Raw genomic sequence first — 18,359 nt, 5'->3', positions numbered from 1 at the left:
GTTATTCCACTAACTCTCTTCAGCCCATGAATTTTAGTATCCAGTAGAAGTATTCATTGCGAAGGCATTTTGCTGACCTGGCCTGTATCTGCTTAAATACAGGAGAATCATAGAAGCATTTTTCAGGTTCCACTTTTCCATGCACTAATTTACAATTTCCTTCTCCATAAGGTGTCATTCCAGCTTTCATAAGAGAAATTTAATTCCCTTTAGAAGCTAAATGTAGTTCCTTCCATGGACAATGCCTGCTTGTAAATAAGCAGCACTGCTGAGGAGATGATGGAACTGAAAGCTTCAAAAAGCAAAAACTCAAGTGGGTCAATATTGCTGAAGTTGCTGGTATGAGAACTCTCTCAGCTGGATTTAACTGGTATCTTTCACAGGAAGATTCAAAGGGAATAAAATTAATTTGCCTCTCAGCAGTAGCTCAGCCATGACTTAGAGAAGGTGCTCAAGAACAAATCGACTGGACATCTGAAGTCAATCGATGACTGTCACCACTTTCAGGGGGTTGTAGGATTGAGTTCTTCAAAAGTGGTAAAGTAGACATTTCCACTATCTCTCCTACGTGTGGACAGAGGACCGTAATCAGTTTGCTGGAAGGACTACAATGTGTTGAGATTCTTTCCTGCTTCTAAAACCAGGCAATTCTGTTATTACCAATTTCATGACTGCTGCTTCACAAAACCTGCATTTCCAGTTAATTACTAAGCAGACATAACAATTTCTCTTCAGAAAACGGAGTCCTACTTCCACCTAAGTATGCAATGTCTAAAAATCTTGTGATGATTTTCAGTGATTGCATGTGCACCTACTAAACAAGGCAAAAACACACTAAGCCATCAAATGAGTTTACAATTTCATAATACTATATGACAGTATTTTCACCTGTCTACTTGAAAATCAGCACAGCTAGTTTTAGGAAACAATCTCACCTCATTGTCCTCATGTATTTCAATACTGCCTTGTGCAGGGAACCTTTGTTTTCTTAAAGAGGCTCTATATAATTCACCTGAAAGGAAAAGAGACATATTAGTCATATAAGTATTTGCCTGCTACATCTTTCACAGACATCTATCGAGGCACATTTCTAATTTCAAGAGAGAAAGTTCTGTTCACATGAAATCCTGTAGACAAACAGAACAATACACAAAGTTTCTTGCAGGCCTACATATTAGAGGCTCTTCTATTCTTAACAGCAACATACAGAACAGGATTCAGGTCCTTATACAGAGGCATGTAGTGCCAGTACAGCTGCTGTTGATCATCTGCGCCTTTCTGAAGCAGCAGCAGAACAGGTCACCTGATGTCCTGCATCACTCCGCTCATCCCATAAAGGTATCTTAGATACTTTGGTATGTCTTGTAAGCTGAAAAATAGGAAGTGACGTTGCAGAGAAACACACTGCTTTGCCAATAACTTTTCATAACAGGATCATGCATCCAACATCTTCAATTATGAAGACAACAATGAAAGTTTCTGCATTGAATTTGGAGCATGACCAAACAGACTCAAAGACCTACTTGTCTGCTCTTTAGGCAGTCTGGCTGGGCAGCAGCCTGATGTAAGTGGTGAAAAATTCCTGATACCAGCTTTAAGATTAAGAGATTGTCCACTGTCTTGCCTTGGGAAAGAACACTTAAATAGCTTTTCTTTGCAGAAAGCGTTATCAAACACTGGAACAGGTTTCCTAGAGAGCTGTCAATGCCCCAAGCCTGTTGGTGTTTAAGAAGCATTTAGACATTGCCCTTAACAACATGCTTTAACTTCTGTTCAGCCGTGAAGTGGTCAGGCAGTTGGACTACATGATCATTACAGGTTTCTTCCAACTGAAAATATTCTATTCTGTTCTATTCTATTCTATTCTATTCTGTTCTGTTCTATTCTGTTCTATTCTGTTCTATTCTGTTCTATGTGCTTTTCCCTCCGACAGTGATGGAATTCCAGACAAGATGTGAATCCTAGTCCTGTAACAACTCCTCTTCACTCTTATGGGAGGGGAGGAGGAGGCTTTTAAACCCTCGTGAATGATGATGCTAGAAATTTGTAATTTAAAATTTCAGCTGATTGAGTTTGCAGTCTTAAAATTCCACTCATCTCATGTTAGCTGTTCCTAGAGAAACTAGGAAGCCTTCCTCCCTCCATGACAGACACAAGTTTTAGGAGTTAAAGAGAGATGATTGTACCAAATAATAACACCAAAATAGATAACAGACAGCTTTCAGGATTTAGACACATTTACCTCCGTTTCTTCCAGCATGCCAGAAGAAAATAAATACACCACATAATGCTATAGTTGGCTCAGTTTACTTTTCCTTGGCATTAGGAGTTCACACCTTCTTTGAGGTTCTATGCCATTTGTCTACAGGCAGTCTGCCAGACCTTAAGAGAGTGAAATGGAATTCTCACCTCACCAAGAACACTGCTTAAGCAGAGTCTGGCCAGGTTATTCTGAAAGCCCTGAATTTAGTCCAAAACACATTTTGAACATTCTACTCTTCTGCATTAGGACTGAGACTGAATTCTACAGCACATTCTACCAATATTATCCCTTATAGCCACTGGAAATTTATTTAGCCCCCGTGTCTACACTTCTCTGTATTTAAAATTGAGGCAATTATTCTTGCCTTTCTGACAGGCAAGGATTTAATGTATCAGTAATTTAATACTTGTATAAAACAAAAGAGTACAACAACAAAACCCACAATATCAGAAAGCAAACCTAACGACATAAACCCTAAAATTCCACCAAATGCAACTGCTTTCTGAAATTCTCTGCAATGTAATGCTGACCTCATTATTAAACAACTATGTCAACAATAGAAATTTAGAAGCTCCATTTTTGGGGAGATCATCAATTTAAAAACATTTAAATTAAACTAAAGCGATTTTAAACTTAAGTCTTCATTATAAAAACTCAGCAGGAACTATTGAGCATTTTTTTGTCAGGACCATGTATCAGCCCATTGAGAACTACCCTACTAGTTAAATGGCTCTTAGTAACATGTGGTACCAAAGCAAACTTTGGTGAGGTAGGTGAGTCAAAACAGAAAGTGACACTTGCCTATTGCTTACCAGATACTGAACTATAAGGAAGACAGCACACAGTCCTAAAACAAATGCAACCCCAATAGAAAAATTGCTTTTCATTCTAGCAGTCAACAGTCAGGAACAGTGGACACCATCTAAACTAACTTATTTAATGAGTGATATACCAAGTATTTCTGCAGACAGAAACATATACTGCTAACACAGATACCAGTGAGCTAGTGTGTCTGGCAGGGATTTTTTCAGACTCAAATTCCCACTGGAACTGGTATATAAATATACATATATACACATGCATACATGTTCACCAGTGATTTAGAGAGGCACTAAGCAAGTTCTGCATCTCTACTCAGTTACTTTGCCTGAAGTAACTTGTTGCCCTGTCTCTTCACATGGAGTACATCAGATCTCAAGACTGCCACGAGAAGAAAGCCAGGTGAAAGGAAAAACTCTGAGTGATTCAACACCTCAAAGCAGGCATGAAAGGCAGGGGTTTGATACATGACCAAAAAAGTAAGTTAGTACCCTGAATCTAGTAGAAGAGAATTCGTATGATCATTCCCAAACTTCTGAGATCATGAGGTAAAGTTCAAAGCCATACTAAAAATCAAGTGAGGTCCTCTTTTTTTTATGACACAGACCATTTCAAATATCCCTAATATTTTGCCATGTTTATTTAGAGGAGAAAAAAAAATTTAGAGGAGAAAAAAAAAGAGAACTTGTGTTGGCTACAAAACATAAAGTGGCAATAGTCCCAAAAGAAAACTGCTATTTCCATTATCACGCCCTCATGAGAAATGATGCCGTTTCTTGCCATCTGCTGCACTGTTGCTAGCCCTTTATCATGACAAATCCATCATAAGAAATATGTTCATATGAAGGCTGTGACATATGCTTTCTATTAACAAATGAGAAAGAATACTGTAAATATACTGCAGATGCAGTTTTGCAAACTGCACTGTTTATAGGAAAATAATGGCATGCATCACTGAGCCCAATCGTGCTCTGAAAATCACAACATGAGATAGTTCCTGTGTTAACTTTCACAGTTTCTTCATTGAATGAGTCTTATACATACACACGCTACCAGATCTCGTAAATTACTACTATAGAGAACAGAAGAAGAAGAAACACACAGGATTTAGCTGAGGATCTTGACTCAAAATGCTCCACAGCTCCAGTTACCAGACCTGGCCAGATGGGAAAAGTATGATTTCCAAAAAGGAAGGGGTTGGCACCTAGTGACAGCATGTCCTTAGAAACAGAGCTGCAGGAATAAAGAACCAACATTTCACTGTGAACTCCAGGAAGGTAACGGACAATGTCCCCAGACAGAACTGTGATGAAAGAAAACACCCTCATTAACACCATACACTTCTATAAGTCAATTCTTGCTCTTTAGCAAGCAATGCAAAACCATAGAAATATCAAAAGCAGAGCCACATGTAAATACATTCCTTGAAGCTGGGCACCAGCAGCAAAGGAACCCTAGCAATGCCAGGCTTGGCACTACTTTTCATTCTTATAGCACTCAGAAATTTTAACAGTAACACTTCTTGCACCTTCCTAAGCAGAGATGGAAAAAGGAAGTCCAGAGCACAAAGCGCTGAAGGCTCCTACACTCCAAATTGAGCCATGTTGTACTGTCCTGTGTGAGCTATTGTGTACACCAGCAGCTTCACTCTCCAGTGCTCTACCTCCACCACTCCAGCCAACACTATAAGACAATAATGCATTAAATAATGTCACAGGCACTTTCCTGGTACATTTTAATCCATGGTGAAAATAATTAAATTTAAAAGAAAATTTAAAAGAATCATGATCCCTCCACATGCATTTCTCTTCTCAGTGTAACATACCACAAGGCCTGTGCTAGTTAACAACTCTACTCTATTACTATCTCTAGTTGTTGAATAGCTTTGGTACAAAGAAAAATTAGAACAACTCACGTTGTTTTTCCTGTAGAAAGCCAGATGAGCAAAATGCAGACTCTTCACCTGCAAAAGAAAGAAACCACAATGTAAACTAAAATTGCTTTACATGAACATCAAGTTCTTTACTTTTTCTCCTGTGTTGCTGTAAATATTTTGCAACTGACTACTACTATGCAGATTTCAAAAACCCCCATTGGCTTCCGTGGGAATAGATCAGCATATGACACACCTGACAACTTCTGGAATCTATTAATCAAAATGGTTATGCTAGAAGCTAGATTTTATTCTTCATTTCAAGAAAGGCATCATAAAAAATGAAACTTGTAGGTAGGTAGGGAGGAATCTATTTGATAGAGGAATGTAGGTAGGAATCCATTTGATAACCTGCAGCACTAGTCACTGAATCTCTTAATAACTAAGAATTGGCATAACTTACCTAGCAATACAAACCAGATTCTTATTACAAATATTTAATTAGCAGCTGTTTAAAGAATATTTTTGTCCTTCCATTCTCTCCCACAGTCTACCCATCCAAGGAAAGTTGCAAGTACAAAGAGATTTTCTCAGATCTAAATACAAAAACCTAATATACAGAGACATAAGGATATGGGACTAAAGGCCCTTCCTATAGATAAAGTGCTCCTACAGCACTCTGGCCATTACTACCATGGAGGGTAAACACCTTTGCCATCATTTGTCCATGACAAAACCCAAAGGTATCAGCCTACCTCTACCTACACCTACCATCACAGCTGGAATGAGAACACAGGTCTCTCAATCCCTTCTCTAGGTTCTTTCTTCAGAGGCCCAGGCAACATTTACTTTTTTTTCCCAGAGCCAACCTACCACTTGAGTACATTCACACATGCAACAGACACAGCACGCTGCTCCTGGAGCACAGCCTGACTCAACAAGAGGCAACATCCTGTTGCATGTGTTTGGCATCAAAGAACAGAACGGCAAATGACAAGGACCAGGGAAGCCGGTGGCCCTCTATGATACTGTGAATAAAACTGCATGTGCTGCTGTTGCCTCCCCACTGATTTCCTTGCGTTCAATGAAAGCTTCTGCCTAGCATCTAAGACTGTAGAACTTGTTTGCACTGTTTCTCAATCTCATGAACTAAAAACAGTGTTATGCTAAATCCAGCTAGTGTTAATACATAAAGACTAATAATAATGTTTAAGTCCTCTGATGGATGCAGCAGTACTGCAACTATTCTCTATTTTTTCAGGTGCTCCAACTATCACAGTTGACAATTTGGTTTTGAAGGGAATAAAAAGAACAGAAAAAAATGACAGGCTTTTAATATACAGCAAAGAAATCTCCTTTAGTCCACTCTTTGTGCAAGCTGTACTTGCAGTACACTGCTGTACCTCACCTTTGAGGAACGAAAATAATTTGAATTAGCTATTTCCAAACTTCACATATAATCTTTCATTTTCAGTTCCTTTCCAGGACAATTCACAGACTGTTGTTCTGCCAAAGAGGTTGGGTCACAACTGTTACCTGCTTTCCAGGTAAGAAAGCTTACCAGGGAAGAAGTATTAACTGCAACAGCTCATAGAGAGAGTCATTGCTGAGGCAAAGCAGCCATCAGTCACTCCCTTGGGAACAATGTGTGAAGTTCTCAGGAATGTGAGAGCTAAAAGCAAAAACCAGACCTCCGTGCCAAGAGCACAGACCAGCTTTCTGAAGTGCTTGCATACATGATTCCACAAATTACAACATGAAAAACAATGGGTTTCATGAATAAAATTCCTTCCTGTGGCAGCTTTGAATGGCTGTGCAGATAGAAACTCTACATCACAAAAGAACAGCTCTCGACAGATACTGAAGAGACGTCCACTACAGAACTAAAATTAATTTTTATTTGGTAGTTTTAAGAAACAGACAGTTACTTTATTTTTCATCACACAGTATATTTAACAGATTCTGAAAAAAATGCCACTTCTCTGTCCCAGAACTGAAGGATGATCTGCAAGTACTCTTACTTGCATGCTACTAAAAAAAAAATTAAAAAAAAAATCAGGAAGGTGTTTTTTGGGCAGTGTTGAAACCAGAATAGAAGCCACCTTATTGTCCCACAAAAGATTGGTAAAACCAGTAGAAATAACCTTATGTATTCTTCAGAGTAAGCAGCTGCAGGTAAAAATAAGATTCACAAAGTTACCTTTAGTGTCATGCCGTGGTACACTGCCAATATACATACATTAGATTTGTAGACTGTAGCCATTACACACACATGTGCTCCTGAGATGTCAGAGGGCATTTTGTACAATTCTTGTCTCTTGTTTTGCTCTCGCCTGGGATTACATCAATAATGGGTTCAGCGTTAGAGGATAGCACAGCAGAACAGAGTTATGTGCCTCAGCACCAAGGAGATACCAGGGGAATTGTTCTCTTCTTTCTTCCCTCACACATCCAATCTTGCAATACTGGCCAAAAAGGCGCCAGCAAGTTTTATGGTATACATGACTTTCTGTAATGACGCTCTAATAATCTGAATTTGTGTAACAACATAACCATACCACTGGAACAAACAACATGGATGCTCCTCTTTAGAACATGACTTTCACCTCAGCAAGAATACTGTGAAAATTAACTTCTGAACAGAAAAATCTGTTTTGTTAATTTTTTTTTTTAAATGCTGTAGCAAATGCAACACCAGTGTGAGCATAGATATGTCAAACTTGGGAAAACAGAGAGAAAGGAAAGGAGACAATATACCTACAGATGGTATGATCCTCTCCATGGGAATGGCAGCCAGGGAAACTCTAGGCCCAGTGAAAATGATGCAAGAACACATGCTGATTTCAGCATGTGGACCGGATCTTAATACAGATTAAAAAATGAAAAGGGAGAGACTGCAAGGAAAGCAATGCTCTCTGCAGCAGGACTCAGCTCTCAGTAAAAAATATCTTAGCAGGTAGATTAAGCTTCCTCCATTTTGCTTGCATTTTCTGAGCTGTATTCTAGAACATACAGCATCACAAAATTAAATGACAGCAGTTGCAGAACAGTAGTAACCTGCCCTACTATAAACTGCTAACAGTAGTCATTTGCAGAAGTCCAATCCACTGCTTCTCTCCAAAACCTGCTGCTAGAAGTAAAATCTGTTCTTTATATGAGCAATCTGATGCATTTTGGAATGCTGATGACTATTGTAGTTTCCATATTTCCCTTCTACTGTTCACCAAGCCAAATTTTCTGTTTGCCACTCTTTATACTAATAGGCAGCAGCAGATGCTATTGCAATAAATTTAATAGCAGCATAAACATCACAGTCAGCTATGTAAAAACACCGTTTAATTAATTATGTGACTCCAGGAGGGCATGACGAGGAGGGGTAAATCACATGCTGCTGGAGGGAAGGAAGAGAGCAGTTTGTTTACACAGAACATTCACTGTGGACAAAATTAGGCAAGGCAGCCCTCAGAGGGGTTAAACACTGTACAGCCTTTATTATTGACCTAAACCGGGATTAATTTCATTTCACAAGAAACCATAGATGGTTTTCAGAAAGCCTACAGTCTTTCTCCTTATGAAAAAACATCAACGTGAAGAATGATGTAGCTAAACTTTCCTCTTACATGTAAGATTTGTACCTATTGTGCAACAATCCAGTTGAATATTTGATGAAGAAAAATCTCCTGAAGTTGATTAATTACTTCTCTCTCACAGTAATGTTTCTCCATAATACCAGACTAGTTAGACTCTTAATTTGATGGAAAGATAAAGCAATACTGTTCCACAGACAAACTAAAAACTGTTTCTGTCCTACAAAGTAATAAAATAGCAATTACTTTCTCATTTGCTTTCTTATCTCTCCCTTCATCTACAGGGCAAGGTCACGGTAAATTTTTGCAGCAGCTGTCAGTATATCTTACCCTTCTGACTGGTATTGTCTTACCTCATGCATTACTTTGGTCTAACCAGAAATTCAAGACGTCTGGCACAAGACAAAGGCATTTTCATATATGCTTAATGCTCTGGAATGCCCAATACAATTTCTGGGAGCTTAGTGCACTCTGAAAAGCTACTCCTCGTGCAGTCTGCCCAAAACAAAACCAAAACTTCTCTAAACAGAAGAATCACTGTCATCAAGTTAAGTCTTTCTAGCAGCCTTGTGCACATAAGACAACAGAAAATATGAATTGCGACCTCCTGCCATGTAGTCATATAGTTTAGCTTTAGGTAGTCCTGTTAGGAGCAGAGAGTTGGACTTGATCCTTATGAGTCCCTTGCAACTTGAGATATTCTATGATTTTATAAATTAGCTTACTCCACAGATGTATACCAAACTTAACCAAAAACGTTATTCTAATCTTTCAGTTCTGTTCAGTGCCTTGTGGCTATTATGACAGGAGAACAGAGAGAGCAGTTGAAGCAATCAACAAGAAATTGTTCCTGACACTCCTAGAAACTGGCTGCTGCACAAATAAACCAGCCTTTTTTTCCCCTTACTCTAGAAAACGAGATCCAAAAGATACTATATTAGAGAACAAAAAAACCAACCAACCAAAAAATCACTCAGTGATGCATTTATTGCATTTAAAATCTCAGGAAATATTTTTTTAAAGGGAAGCTACAAAGAGCAGATAGAGTAGTGGGGAGTCATAGTGCATGTCGTGAATTCAACAGCATTTTATAGTCCACTGAGAAACACAAAGCTTGTTATTAAAAAAAAAAATCAGTAGAAATTGAAAAGCTCAATCCTAGGTGGTGCAGAAAGGGAAAGACTTGCAGGTTTCCATACACAGACCAACTACAACTTGCACAACAGTAGCATCTCCCAGCTCTATCCACTATCTTGTAGCGGGCTGGATACGAAGAATAAATTTGATCTAAATCAGCAATTCAAATGACTCCCAGAAAGAAAGCAATATTCCTGTCAGCACTACTTTCCAGATAGACAATCAATTTGGTAAAAGATGAAAAGATCTGTGTAACCTACTCTTGTGCAATGGGACTAAGAAAGGCCGTTCACTCACCTGATATGAAAATTTCCAGTTGTGAAAGCTGATCATGTCCATGTATTTTGCTGGTAACCAGTAAAGCAATCCATCAGTCTGTATGTGTGGCATATGAAGCACAGGAAAAGTGAATTTCACAGGCATTTTACAGTCAGTTATGTTTTAAACAACTAAAAATTAAATCGTATTTTGTCAATATACCTGAGAATTCATCCTAATTTGAAGCATTTTAATTCAATTAACTGGACTTGCAGAGTAAAATAGTAGCATGTTGCTGACAAAATTGACTAATGGCTCTTAAAATTAATTAGGGTGTATTAAATAAATAGTCATCATTTGTGGCAAGCTTTATTACAGAAATTACATTGTTATTTGTTTGCTTGCTTGTTTATTTTCTACAAAAATACCAAATACAGCCTTTTTCTTTTTTTTTAAATAAATTAGGTTTTAAAACAAGGAAACAGTCAAGATTCATTAGGGCTTTGCCTGTTTCACTTTTTTTGTGTGTGCATGTGTGGGTTTCTGTAGTATTTACATTTTGGAAAGCGCAGGCTGAGCTGGCAAAGAAGATGACCAGCCTGGCTGATCAGAGAGCTTTGGCTTGAACTCAGGGGAAAAAAGAGAGTGCATCACCTTTGAAAGAAGGGGCAAGCAACTGGGGAGGACTACAGGGCTGTTGTGAGGTTACACAGGGAGAAAATTGCAAGGGCAAAAGCTGAACTAGAACTTAGTCTTCAAACTACTGCTATAAAAGACAACATTAAATGCTTTTTTACAAATATGTCAGCCATAAAAAGAGGGCCAAGGAGAATCTCCATCCTTTACTGGATGCAGAGGGAAACATTGTGACAAATGTTGTGACCCGGCGCCCAGAGAAAAGGAGCCCACTTCTGGCAGGACTTGTGGCCTTGAATAATAGCCTGGTTGATTTTTCCCTTCAGCAGGCCAGTGGGCATGCAGTGGTAGGACAAGAGAGAATGGCTTTAAACTGAAAGTAGGTTTAGTTTGGACATTAGGAAGAAATTAATGCCTCTGAGGGTGCTGAGGCACTGGCACAGGTTGCCCAGAGAAACTGTAGCTGCCCCATCCCTGGAAGTATTCAAGCACAGGTTGGAGGGGGCTTGAAGCAACTTGGGATAGTGGAAGGTGTTCATGCCCATGACAAGGAGTTGGAACAAGATGGTCTTTAAGGTCCTTTCCAACACAAATCACTCTATGATTAAGTACATCTTCTAGTGAAAGACAGAAATTACGTGCTCCTGAGAACCATGAGTCGTGCAAGAATGCACAGTCAAAAAAAAAAAAAAGAGATTGTAAGATTGTACACACCAAGTTTCAGATGTTATTTAACTCGGTCACATATTACAAAGATGTATATTTCTCTTCCTTAAAAGAAATACCCAAACAAAAACATGCCAATTACCTGTTTTCCCACAACTACACCACAAACTCACATTACTGCAAATATCTTGTTACTGTGATTTTAATGCATAATCTAAACCAACCATTTCAACCTTCCTACTCACTCATTCATCTATGTTTCTGAAGATCATCTTCACATCTCTCTGAATTTCTACAGGAAGCTTTTTTATGAAAAAGCTATCCACAGACAAGAAAGACGTACAAGCACTTTCTCTTCACTGCTAGACAAACTTTCCTTCAAGACGTCTCCCACCATCATTAAAGACAAAACCTCTCTTGCTACTCATGTCGAGGACCATAAGCAAACCTGACATATACAATCCATTCCTATCACACTACTAAGTAATTAAAACTAGTGCGTTGGGGCAAATAGACAAAGGAAATTGATGAAGATCACATTAAGATCTCAAGTTTGGCATTTGCTAAATTCTGAAATCTTGGCTTTGCAAACTTGGTTCTGGGATATTCACCAATTGTAATGAAATATAACCTGTCCTATAATTTCTGGTAAAATGGCCAAGAATCAGAGCTGTCCAGCAACAGTGGTCGGTTCACTGAGGACAGGCAGAAAACCAAACAGTCACAGAAAAAACCAGAAGCTCAAGACAAGAAAAACTTCCAAGCTTGCATATTTTATTAGATGTGACCAAAAAAAGAGGTCTGATGTTGCAATGTAGCTTGCACGAAGTAATACAGTAGTTCTGCCTATGTTAATGACCCAGAAAATACCAACTGCTTCTGCTCACCAGTTAGGAAGGCAGAAGTAAATAAAATTCCCTAGCGTGGAAGTTACCAGCTCAGGAAGGGCAGTCTGATCTACTAAAGCTGCAACCTTTTTGTCACTGCTGTTCAGTGTAAATTAAAGCTGGTTCATGTCCATGGATGTGTGACACTGCTCAGCTGGCAAAGGCAAGGTATCCTGGCCTTGAGCTGCACTGGCCATTCCTTGGCAGCTGCAGTTCTTCTACTCTTTAAAAAAATAAACTGAACTGAGGGAACGGGGGGAAAGAGGTGACAAAATGAAGGCTGAAGAGCTGAAAAGTCTGCTGGCCATATACGGAGATTGAATCATAACAGTACAGATAAACTCCAACTGCACTGGCAAGCATTTATTATCTCCCTATGGAGCTCTGTGGTTCTTCATCCACTTGAGACGTTTCTGGATTCTCTCATATTTTAATTTGCACGTGTGAGAGAAAAGAAATAAGAAATGGTATGTTCCAGCTCTCAAGCCCACATTTACAAAAGACCAGTATAACAAGAGATAGCAACTGAGGGAGAGAGGACAACCCTAGTATTCACGTGACCTTATTTGAAGTCTTATGCAGGTTTGGTCTCAAACAAATGTGTCTTGACCTCATGGATAATGCATACTCCAGCATTTTTCCTCAGGATTTCACCCTTTAAAATGCTGACATAGATTTATGTTTACATGCTTGAATTTAAGATTACTAGCTTGAATTGAATGACGTTTTTTTCTGTAAAAAGTATTTGCCTGGTTTACAAGTTAACATGTACAGTAATCTCATTTCCCACCATAAAAAACTTAAGTAATGCAATATAAAGCATATACTAAATTCAAAGTGTACAAAAAGTCTTCTTCACCTTACCTCAACTTACCTTCACTGCACTTGCACTATACAAAAACAAACCAACAATAACTTCAACCATAGAAACACTAACAATATATATTTAAGGTAAGGATATGATCTCAAGATAGCTGGAGGACTGAAATCCACCAGTCTGAATTTGTTCCTAGTGGTGAGTACATGCAATTTCCTTTCATGTAATGGACAGAATACTTTGCACCAGGAGTGAATTTAAATGCATAACTATGATGTGCTTAGGCCTTCACCCTAAGTCCCAGATTCTTACTGGTGTATCAGTGCCCATTTCCCACTCCTTTCATTGGTACATAGTTACATATATATTTATATATAAATGGCCCCAAATACCTGAAAGTATGCGTCTCCATAGAAATTCCAGATAAAGATTCGTTGACTTTAAGGAGCAAAATAACCCGGTGACAACAAGAAGTCTCTCACACATTGAATACAAGAAAAAGTAAGTTTTAGTATTGTAATCTATGTCATAGTTGTTCAGCTGAGTCCAACACTGACTTCCCACTGAAGCCAATAAATTTGTATTACCTGGTCTGACAAAGTTTTCTCCTGAAAGAGATCGTTGCAATTAATTTCTCAGCACTAAAATGCTACTTAGATATCCATGTTAATCTTTTAACTATGGGATGCTGTAAAATTAGATTACTTCCGTAGAGCATTTACATAGTATCTAAAAATGAATTGCTTCAGTAGTCAGATGTTCTTGTTGACTCTAAAGAAATAGGTAATACAAGCTAAACATTACCTTGATTTTCCTCAAGCTTCCCAATTGTTTCTATCTGCTCAACAAGGTCATTTGAGTTCCACTGGCTCATGCCTATGAGAATAGCACTTTTTCCTTCCACCATCTCTTCTGTGACAGGAAAAAGAATAGAATAAATTACTGTGACAAACAAGAGAAAAAACACAGGGTGAGAACTAGTAATTGAGAGAGAAATAAACACTCATTAGAGCTCCTAATGGGAACAGATAACAGGTTATGCAGGACTGTCCAGGAAAGCTTCTTGCCTACTCATATGATCTAGAGATCCTATATGTTTCACAGATTATGTGCAGGAAAAACATGGAAAAGAGAGGACTGTCTGAATTTTTTCTCTTGCCTTGAGCAGTCACTGAAAACAAAGTTTATAATAATCACTTGAGTGTTTGAGTGGTTGGTTGGTTTTGGGTTTGTTTTTTAAAATTTTTTTTTGTTTTGTTTTAAGAACATTCAGAAGGCAGAGCAGAGGGAAGCGTGGACACACAGACCAGTTCAAGACTTTTCAAGAATATTTTTTCCCCTTTTATCAAAGCCACCTGTGCTACATAAAACTACATTTTCATCTAGGGACACACAGACATAATGGAATGGAACCAAGCTCACAGCACAGAGAACCATCTCTTTTATTGAGATCCCATCCAGGGAGCAGGGTAGGAAAGCACAAAACACAACCTGCAGATAGATATTCACTCTCTTTTGTAAAAAAACAAACCAAAACCAAACAGGCCTAGAAGCTGTAGGAAAATCTTTTCCTTCAATTTAACAACTATTTAGCAAGAAGGGTGCATTAATCCTTTCTGAATAAATTTACTAAAAGCACTTCAGTCTGGCTGCATACAGCCCAAAATGGTCTTTGTACCTAGGGTGAGCACACAGGAAAAAAAAAAAAAAAGTAAAATAAGAAATAACAGTTCTTTACTTGTTAATGCAGATTCAGAGAATGGGTCAAATTCTGTCCTCTCTTACTGCCTTTTGTAGAGAGAATGGCTCTAATATGGGAGTAAACACAGAATAATTTAGTCAGGACATTTCTGGCTAAAATAATCATTTTCAAATACCTACCTTTCAGTAGGCCTCTAAATGATATAAAAATTTATGTTCTTTCATATGTACCTCTCTCATTTAGAGAGATCTTGGTACTGGAGAAAGAGAAAGATGGATCTGCATAAAGGACTGTATAAATCACTTCATAGTCACCACCATATCTTTTCTGTCCGTATGCCATGCCTTTTACAAACAAACAAGGATAAAGGTTATTTATCAGATTTATCAGAGAAGGTGGATCCAGCAAAGACCCCTGACACCTGATGCAATCTCAGCTGCTCCGAGACAGAGAGAATCAACCACTTAGCACAGCATTTTGCTTAGGTTTTTTGTCACTTTCTCTCAAAGGCTGATTTATTTGAAGTTCTATAAGGAGGAAGGGAAGGAGCCACGGTGGTTTTGGTCTCTTTCCTCCCTCCCTCCACGAGTGGTTTTACAGTCAATCTGACTATGATGGGTATTTTCAGTGATGTTTTGTGCTTAGTCCTCACTGCTGTTCCTCCTGCCAACTGGAAGTAACAAGAAGTGTCTTGCCCCCCTGAGCCTCACACCAGCCCTTCAGTGTAGTTGCACATACAGATGGAAAAGTGTTCAAATTAGCAGCAGCATAGAACAAACACAGCCCTCAGGACCTCCTTAAGGCCTAATGGTGAGTGTTTGGCTGACAGGTGTAACATTTCATCCATAGATAAAAATGGGCAGTAATGGTTCTCTTCTGTACATTTTGTTTTCCTGCTTTGTTCTTCTTGAGCAAATTCCAGTGTTGGCAGTGGAAGACCAAGCAGCAGCAGCAGCAGCAGCAGCAGCAGCAGCATAGCCGATGGCCCTTTACACTGGCAGGTGTGTACAGCAGGCACGAAGACCAATGAAAAGAACTGAAAACAACTGAGAGACATGTGCCTCCAGGGCTGTGTTATGGAAGATTTTTTTTCAGCTTAAAGGCTGTGGGGCAGGTATGTGGGGAGATCTGTATGGGGGTGTTTGCCTGTCTGTTGTGGAAGTCTGATAAAATGGCCAAATGGGAATGTGCAAGCTTCTTTGAGCAGCTTTTCAAATCTGAGGAAAAATGCTAGTTAACTGTGGAATTTCATATTCTGACAATTTTGTGATAATGTACTCAGCTGTAATTTTCATCTTCTGTGATCAGAGGTATGTTGCAGTTAAATTATAAGGTCATTTCCTGCACCAAATATCATTTTACATGTTGACACTGTAAAATTCCTGTCTAACTTATGGCCTGCCACATAGAAAGCAAGAAACAAAGGAAAGCAAATATAACATATATTTATATTACAACATTAAACAGTAAAATATTACTTCTCCCTTTCTGTATGGATTTCACTAAATTAAGCAGTTAGCCATGACAGATGAATCAACAGTCAAAACATGTACAGCTGCTTCATCTCAAACACAGGTGCTTGATTCTCTGTTTACAAGGCTGTGAGCCAGAAACTTCTTTGTTTGAGAAACTGAGATTTGACCCCAGCTGTTTTTCAGAATACAAAAGCAGCTCACTATTGTCGTGTTTTAACGGTGCCCACTGCTGTGCCCACTGTTTCCTACTTCAGACTGTCTATGAAGTACAAATTACACATGGGTAGATGTGGGATAGCTTCCAGATTCTCTCATGAAGAAACTCCACAGTACTCAACTCCAGCTGCACTGTGCAGCTGCCAAGAATATCAAACATTGATGAAGCACCCTGTATAAGTACCAGAGAATGGGTGAGAAATTTTGTAAGAAACACTGCAGAAAATGTGACAGAAGAAGGGTAACAAGCTACCTCATTTTTAGGTGGTGAAAGCCACAGTCTCTCTCCTGGACAGGTTTCCCTCACTCCAGCACAAACAAACTCCTCTTGTTTCTTTGGGGCTAAATTTAATCTACTGATAATGCAAATTACTTCAGCCCACGCACGTGTTTTCCTCTACCAAAGGCACAAGTTCTCTTATGACCAAGAAAGCTTCTGAGTGCAGAAATGCCTTCTGCCTCTTTTGCTAGTATTTATGTTTGTGTGTACATTTATTTTCCTGACATTTATACACTTATTTCTGAAAGGCTGTTTGGGAGAAACCAGAGATTTCCTAAATTAGGAGGACTATGGACTGCCTCAAAGGTAGCAAGGCCTTGCAGAGAGATCTGAATAGACCACAGAGCTGGGCAATCACCAGCCATGTGAAATTTAGCACGTGCAAGTGCTGGATTCTGCACCTGGGATGGGGTAATCCTGGTTATACCTACAAACTGGGGGAGAAAAGGCTGAAGAGAAGCCCTGCAGAAAGCGATCTGAGGGTTCAGGTTGATGGCAAATCGAATACGAGTCAACAGTGCATCCTGGCAAACAAAAGGGCCACCAGTGTCCTGGGGTGCATCAGGCACAGCAACCCCAGCCAGCTGACGGAAGGCGACTGTCCCGCTCTGCTCTGACGCAGCCCCACCTCGAGTCCCTGTGTCTAGTTTTGGGTGCCATAATACAAGAAAGATCTAAAGCTATTAGAGAGCATCCAGAGGAGGACAACCAAAATGCTGAAAGGCCTCAAGACAAGATTAATGAGGAATGATTGAGGTCCTTTGGTTTGTTCAGCTGGGAGAAGAGAAGACTGGGAGGAGACCTCATTGCAGTCTGCAACTTCTTCAGGCTGGGCCATGGAGAGGGAGGTGCTGATAGCTCTCTGGTGACCAGTGACAGGATACGAAGAAATGAAAGCCTATCTAAACAAAACTTGATTTGAAGAGCATCTTTGCAAGTAGCTATCAAGTAATCTAAACTTGGAAATACTTGTGCCAACTCAATATGGACTATGTCCAGCAAATTCCAAGTGCATTTCTTGTTCTCAGTCTACAATGCATGCCTCACCAACTCCAAAAATGCAGCCATCAAACTGACCTTTCAAAGCATTATTGAACAATGGATCTTGATGATTCAAAAGAATATTCCATCAAGCACAGTAAGTGATCATACTCCCAAAGACAGAATCTAATCACAGTTTTGATCTATTCACATCAAAGAAAACGACATCATCTAAAATGTCTGACACATCATCATTTTGGTTCTCTTTTTGGAGAAAAAACCTGAAGTATGATTTGGTGCTCAAAGTTACAACTCCAGCTTCACACGGAATTTGGAAACATTGCTGAAATCATCATGACAGGTATTTTAAGCATGCGGTAGAACATCGCAAAGCACAAAGGCAGTGTAGAGGAAAATCAGCATAGGCTATATTTCTTTTCTATTTCCAACTCTTCCACTCACTAAAGCTTAAGATTTAAATGCAGCTTAAACAATCTGGGTATCCTATTCTCATTGAATACCCAGTGGGAACAGATCACCATCTCTCATTCTCTTCATGCTTAGATGTCTCCAGTGAACATTTAATTTTGATCCACACAAGTAATTTATCAGGTATTATTATCTCTCACTAGAAGTCTGTTATTAGGGGATTAACAGCTCAGTAACAGATGTTGTTCATTATCTTTACATAGCAGTGACATTTTATTTCAAGTAACCATTATAAAAATGATAGCGACTATCATTACAAGCATTTCAGACTAC

The 18,359-nt window shown here is 39.0% G+C and overlaps 1 protein-coding gene across 5 annotated transcripts in view; it reads right to left on the bottom strand.

The window, feature by feature from the left end:
* Nucleotides 1-18,359, bottom strand: part of PITPNM3 (PITPNM family member 3) — a 57,744-nt gene that overhangs the window by 25,809 nt on the left and 13,576 nt on the right. For 4 of the 5 annotated variants that reach the window (XM_069033127.1, XM_069033125.1, XM_069033126.1 and 1 more), the window contains exons 3-5: nucleotides 13,748-13,855; nucleotides 4,998-5,045; nucleotides 936-1,012 (exon numbers count right to left, since the gene is read on the bottom strand). In XM_069033127.1, coding sequence (XP_068889228.1) covers nucleotides 936-1,012; nucleotides 4,998-5,045; nucleotides 13,748-13,855 — 233 coding nt within the window. The remainder of the gene's footprint in view (nucleotides 1-935; nucleotides 1,013-4,997; nucleotides 5,046-13,747; nucleotides 13,856-18,359) is intronic. The other variant, XM_069033129.1, reaches the window with a different exon arrangement.

The sequence above is a fragment of the Aphelocoma coerulescens genome, chromosome 19 (genome assembly GCF_041296385.1).
Source record: "Aphelocoma coerulescens isolate FSJ_1873_10779 chromosome 19, UR_Acoe_1.0, whole genome shotgun sequence".
Taxonomy (NCBI): Eukaryota; Metazoa; Chordata; class Aves; order Passeriformes; family Corvidae; genus Aphelocoma; species Aphelocoma coerulescens.
The sequence above is the reverse complement of the archived record's forward strand: the minus strand, read 5'-3'. Positions and strand labels throughout refer to the sequence as shown.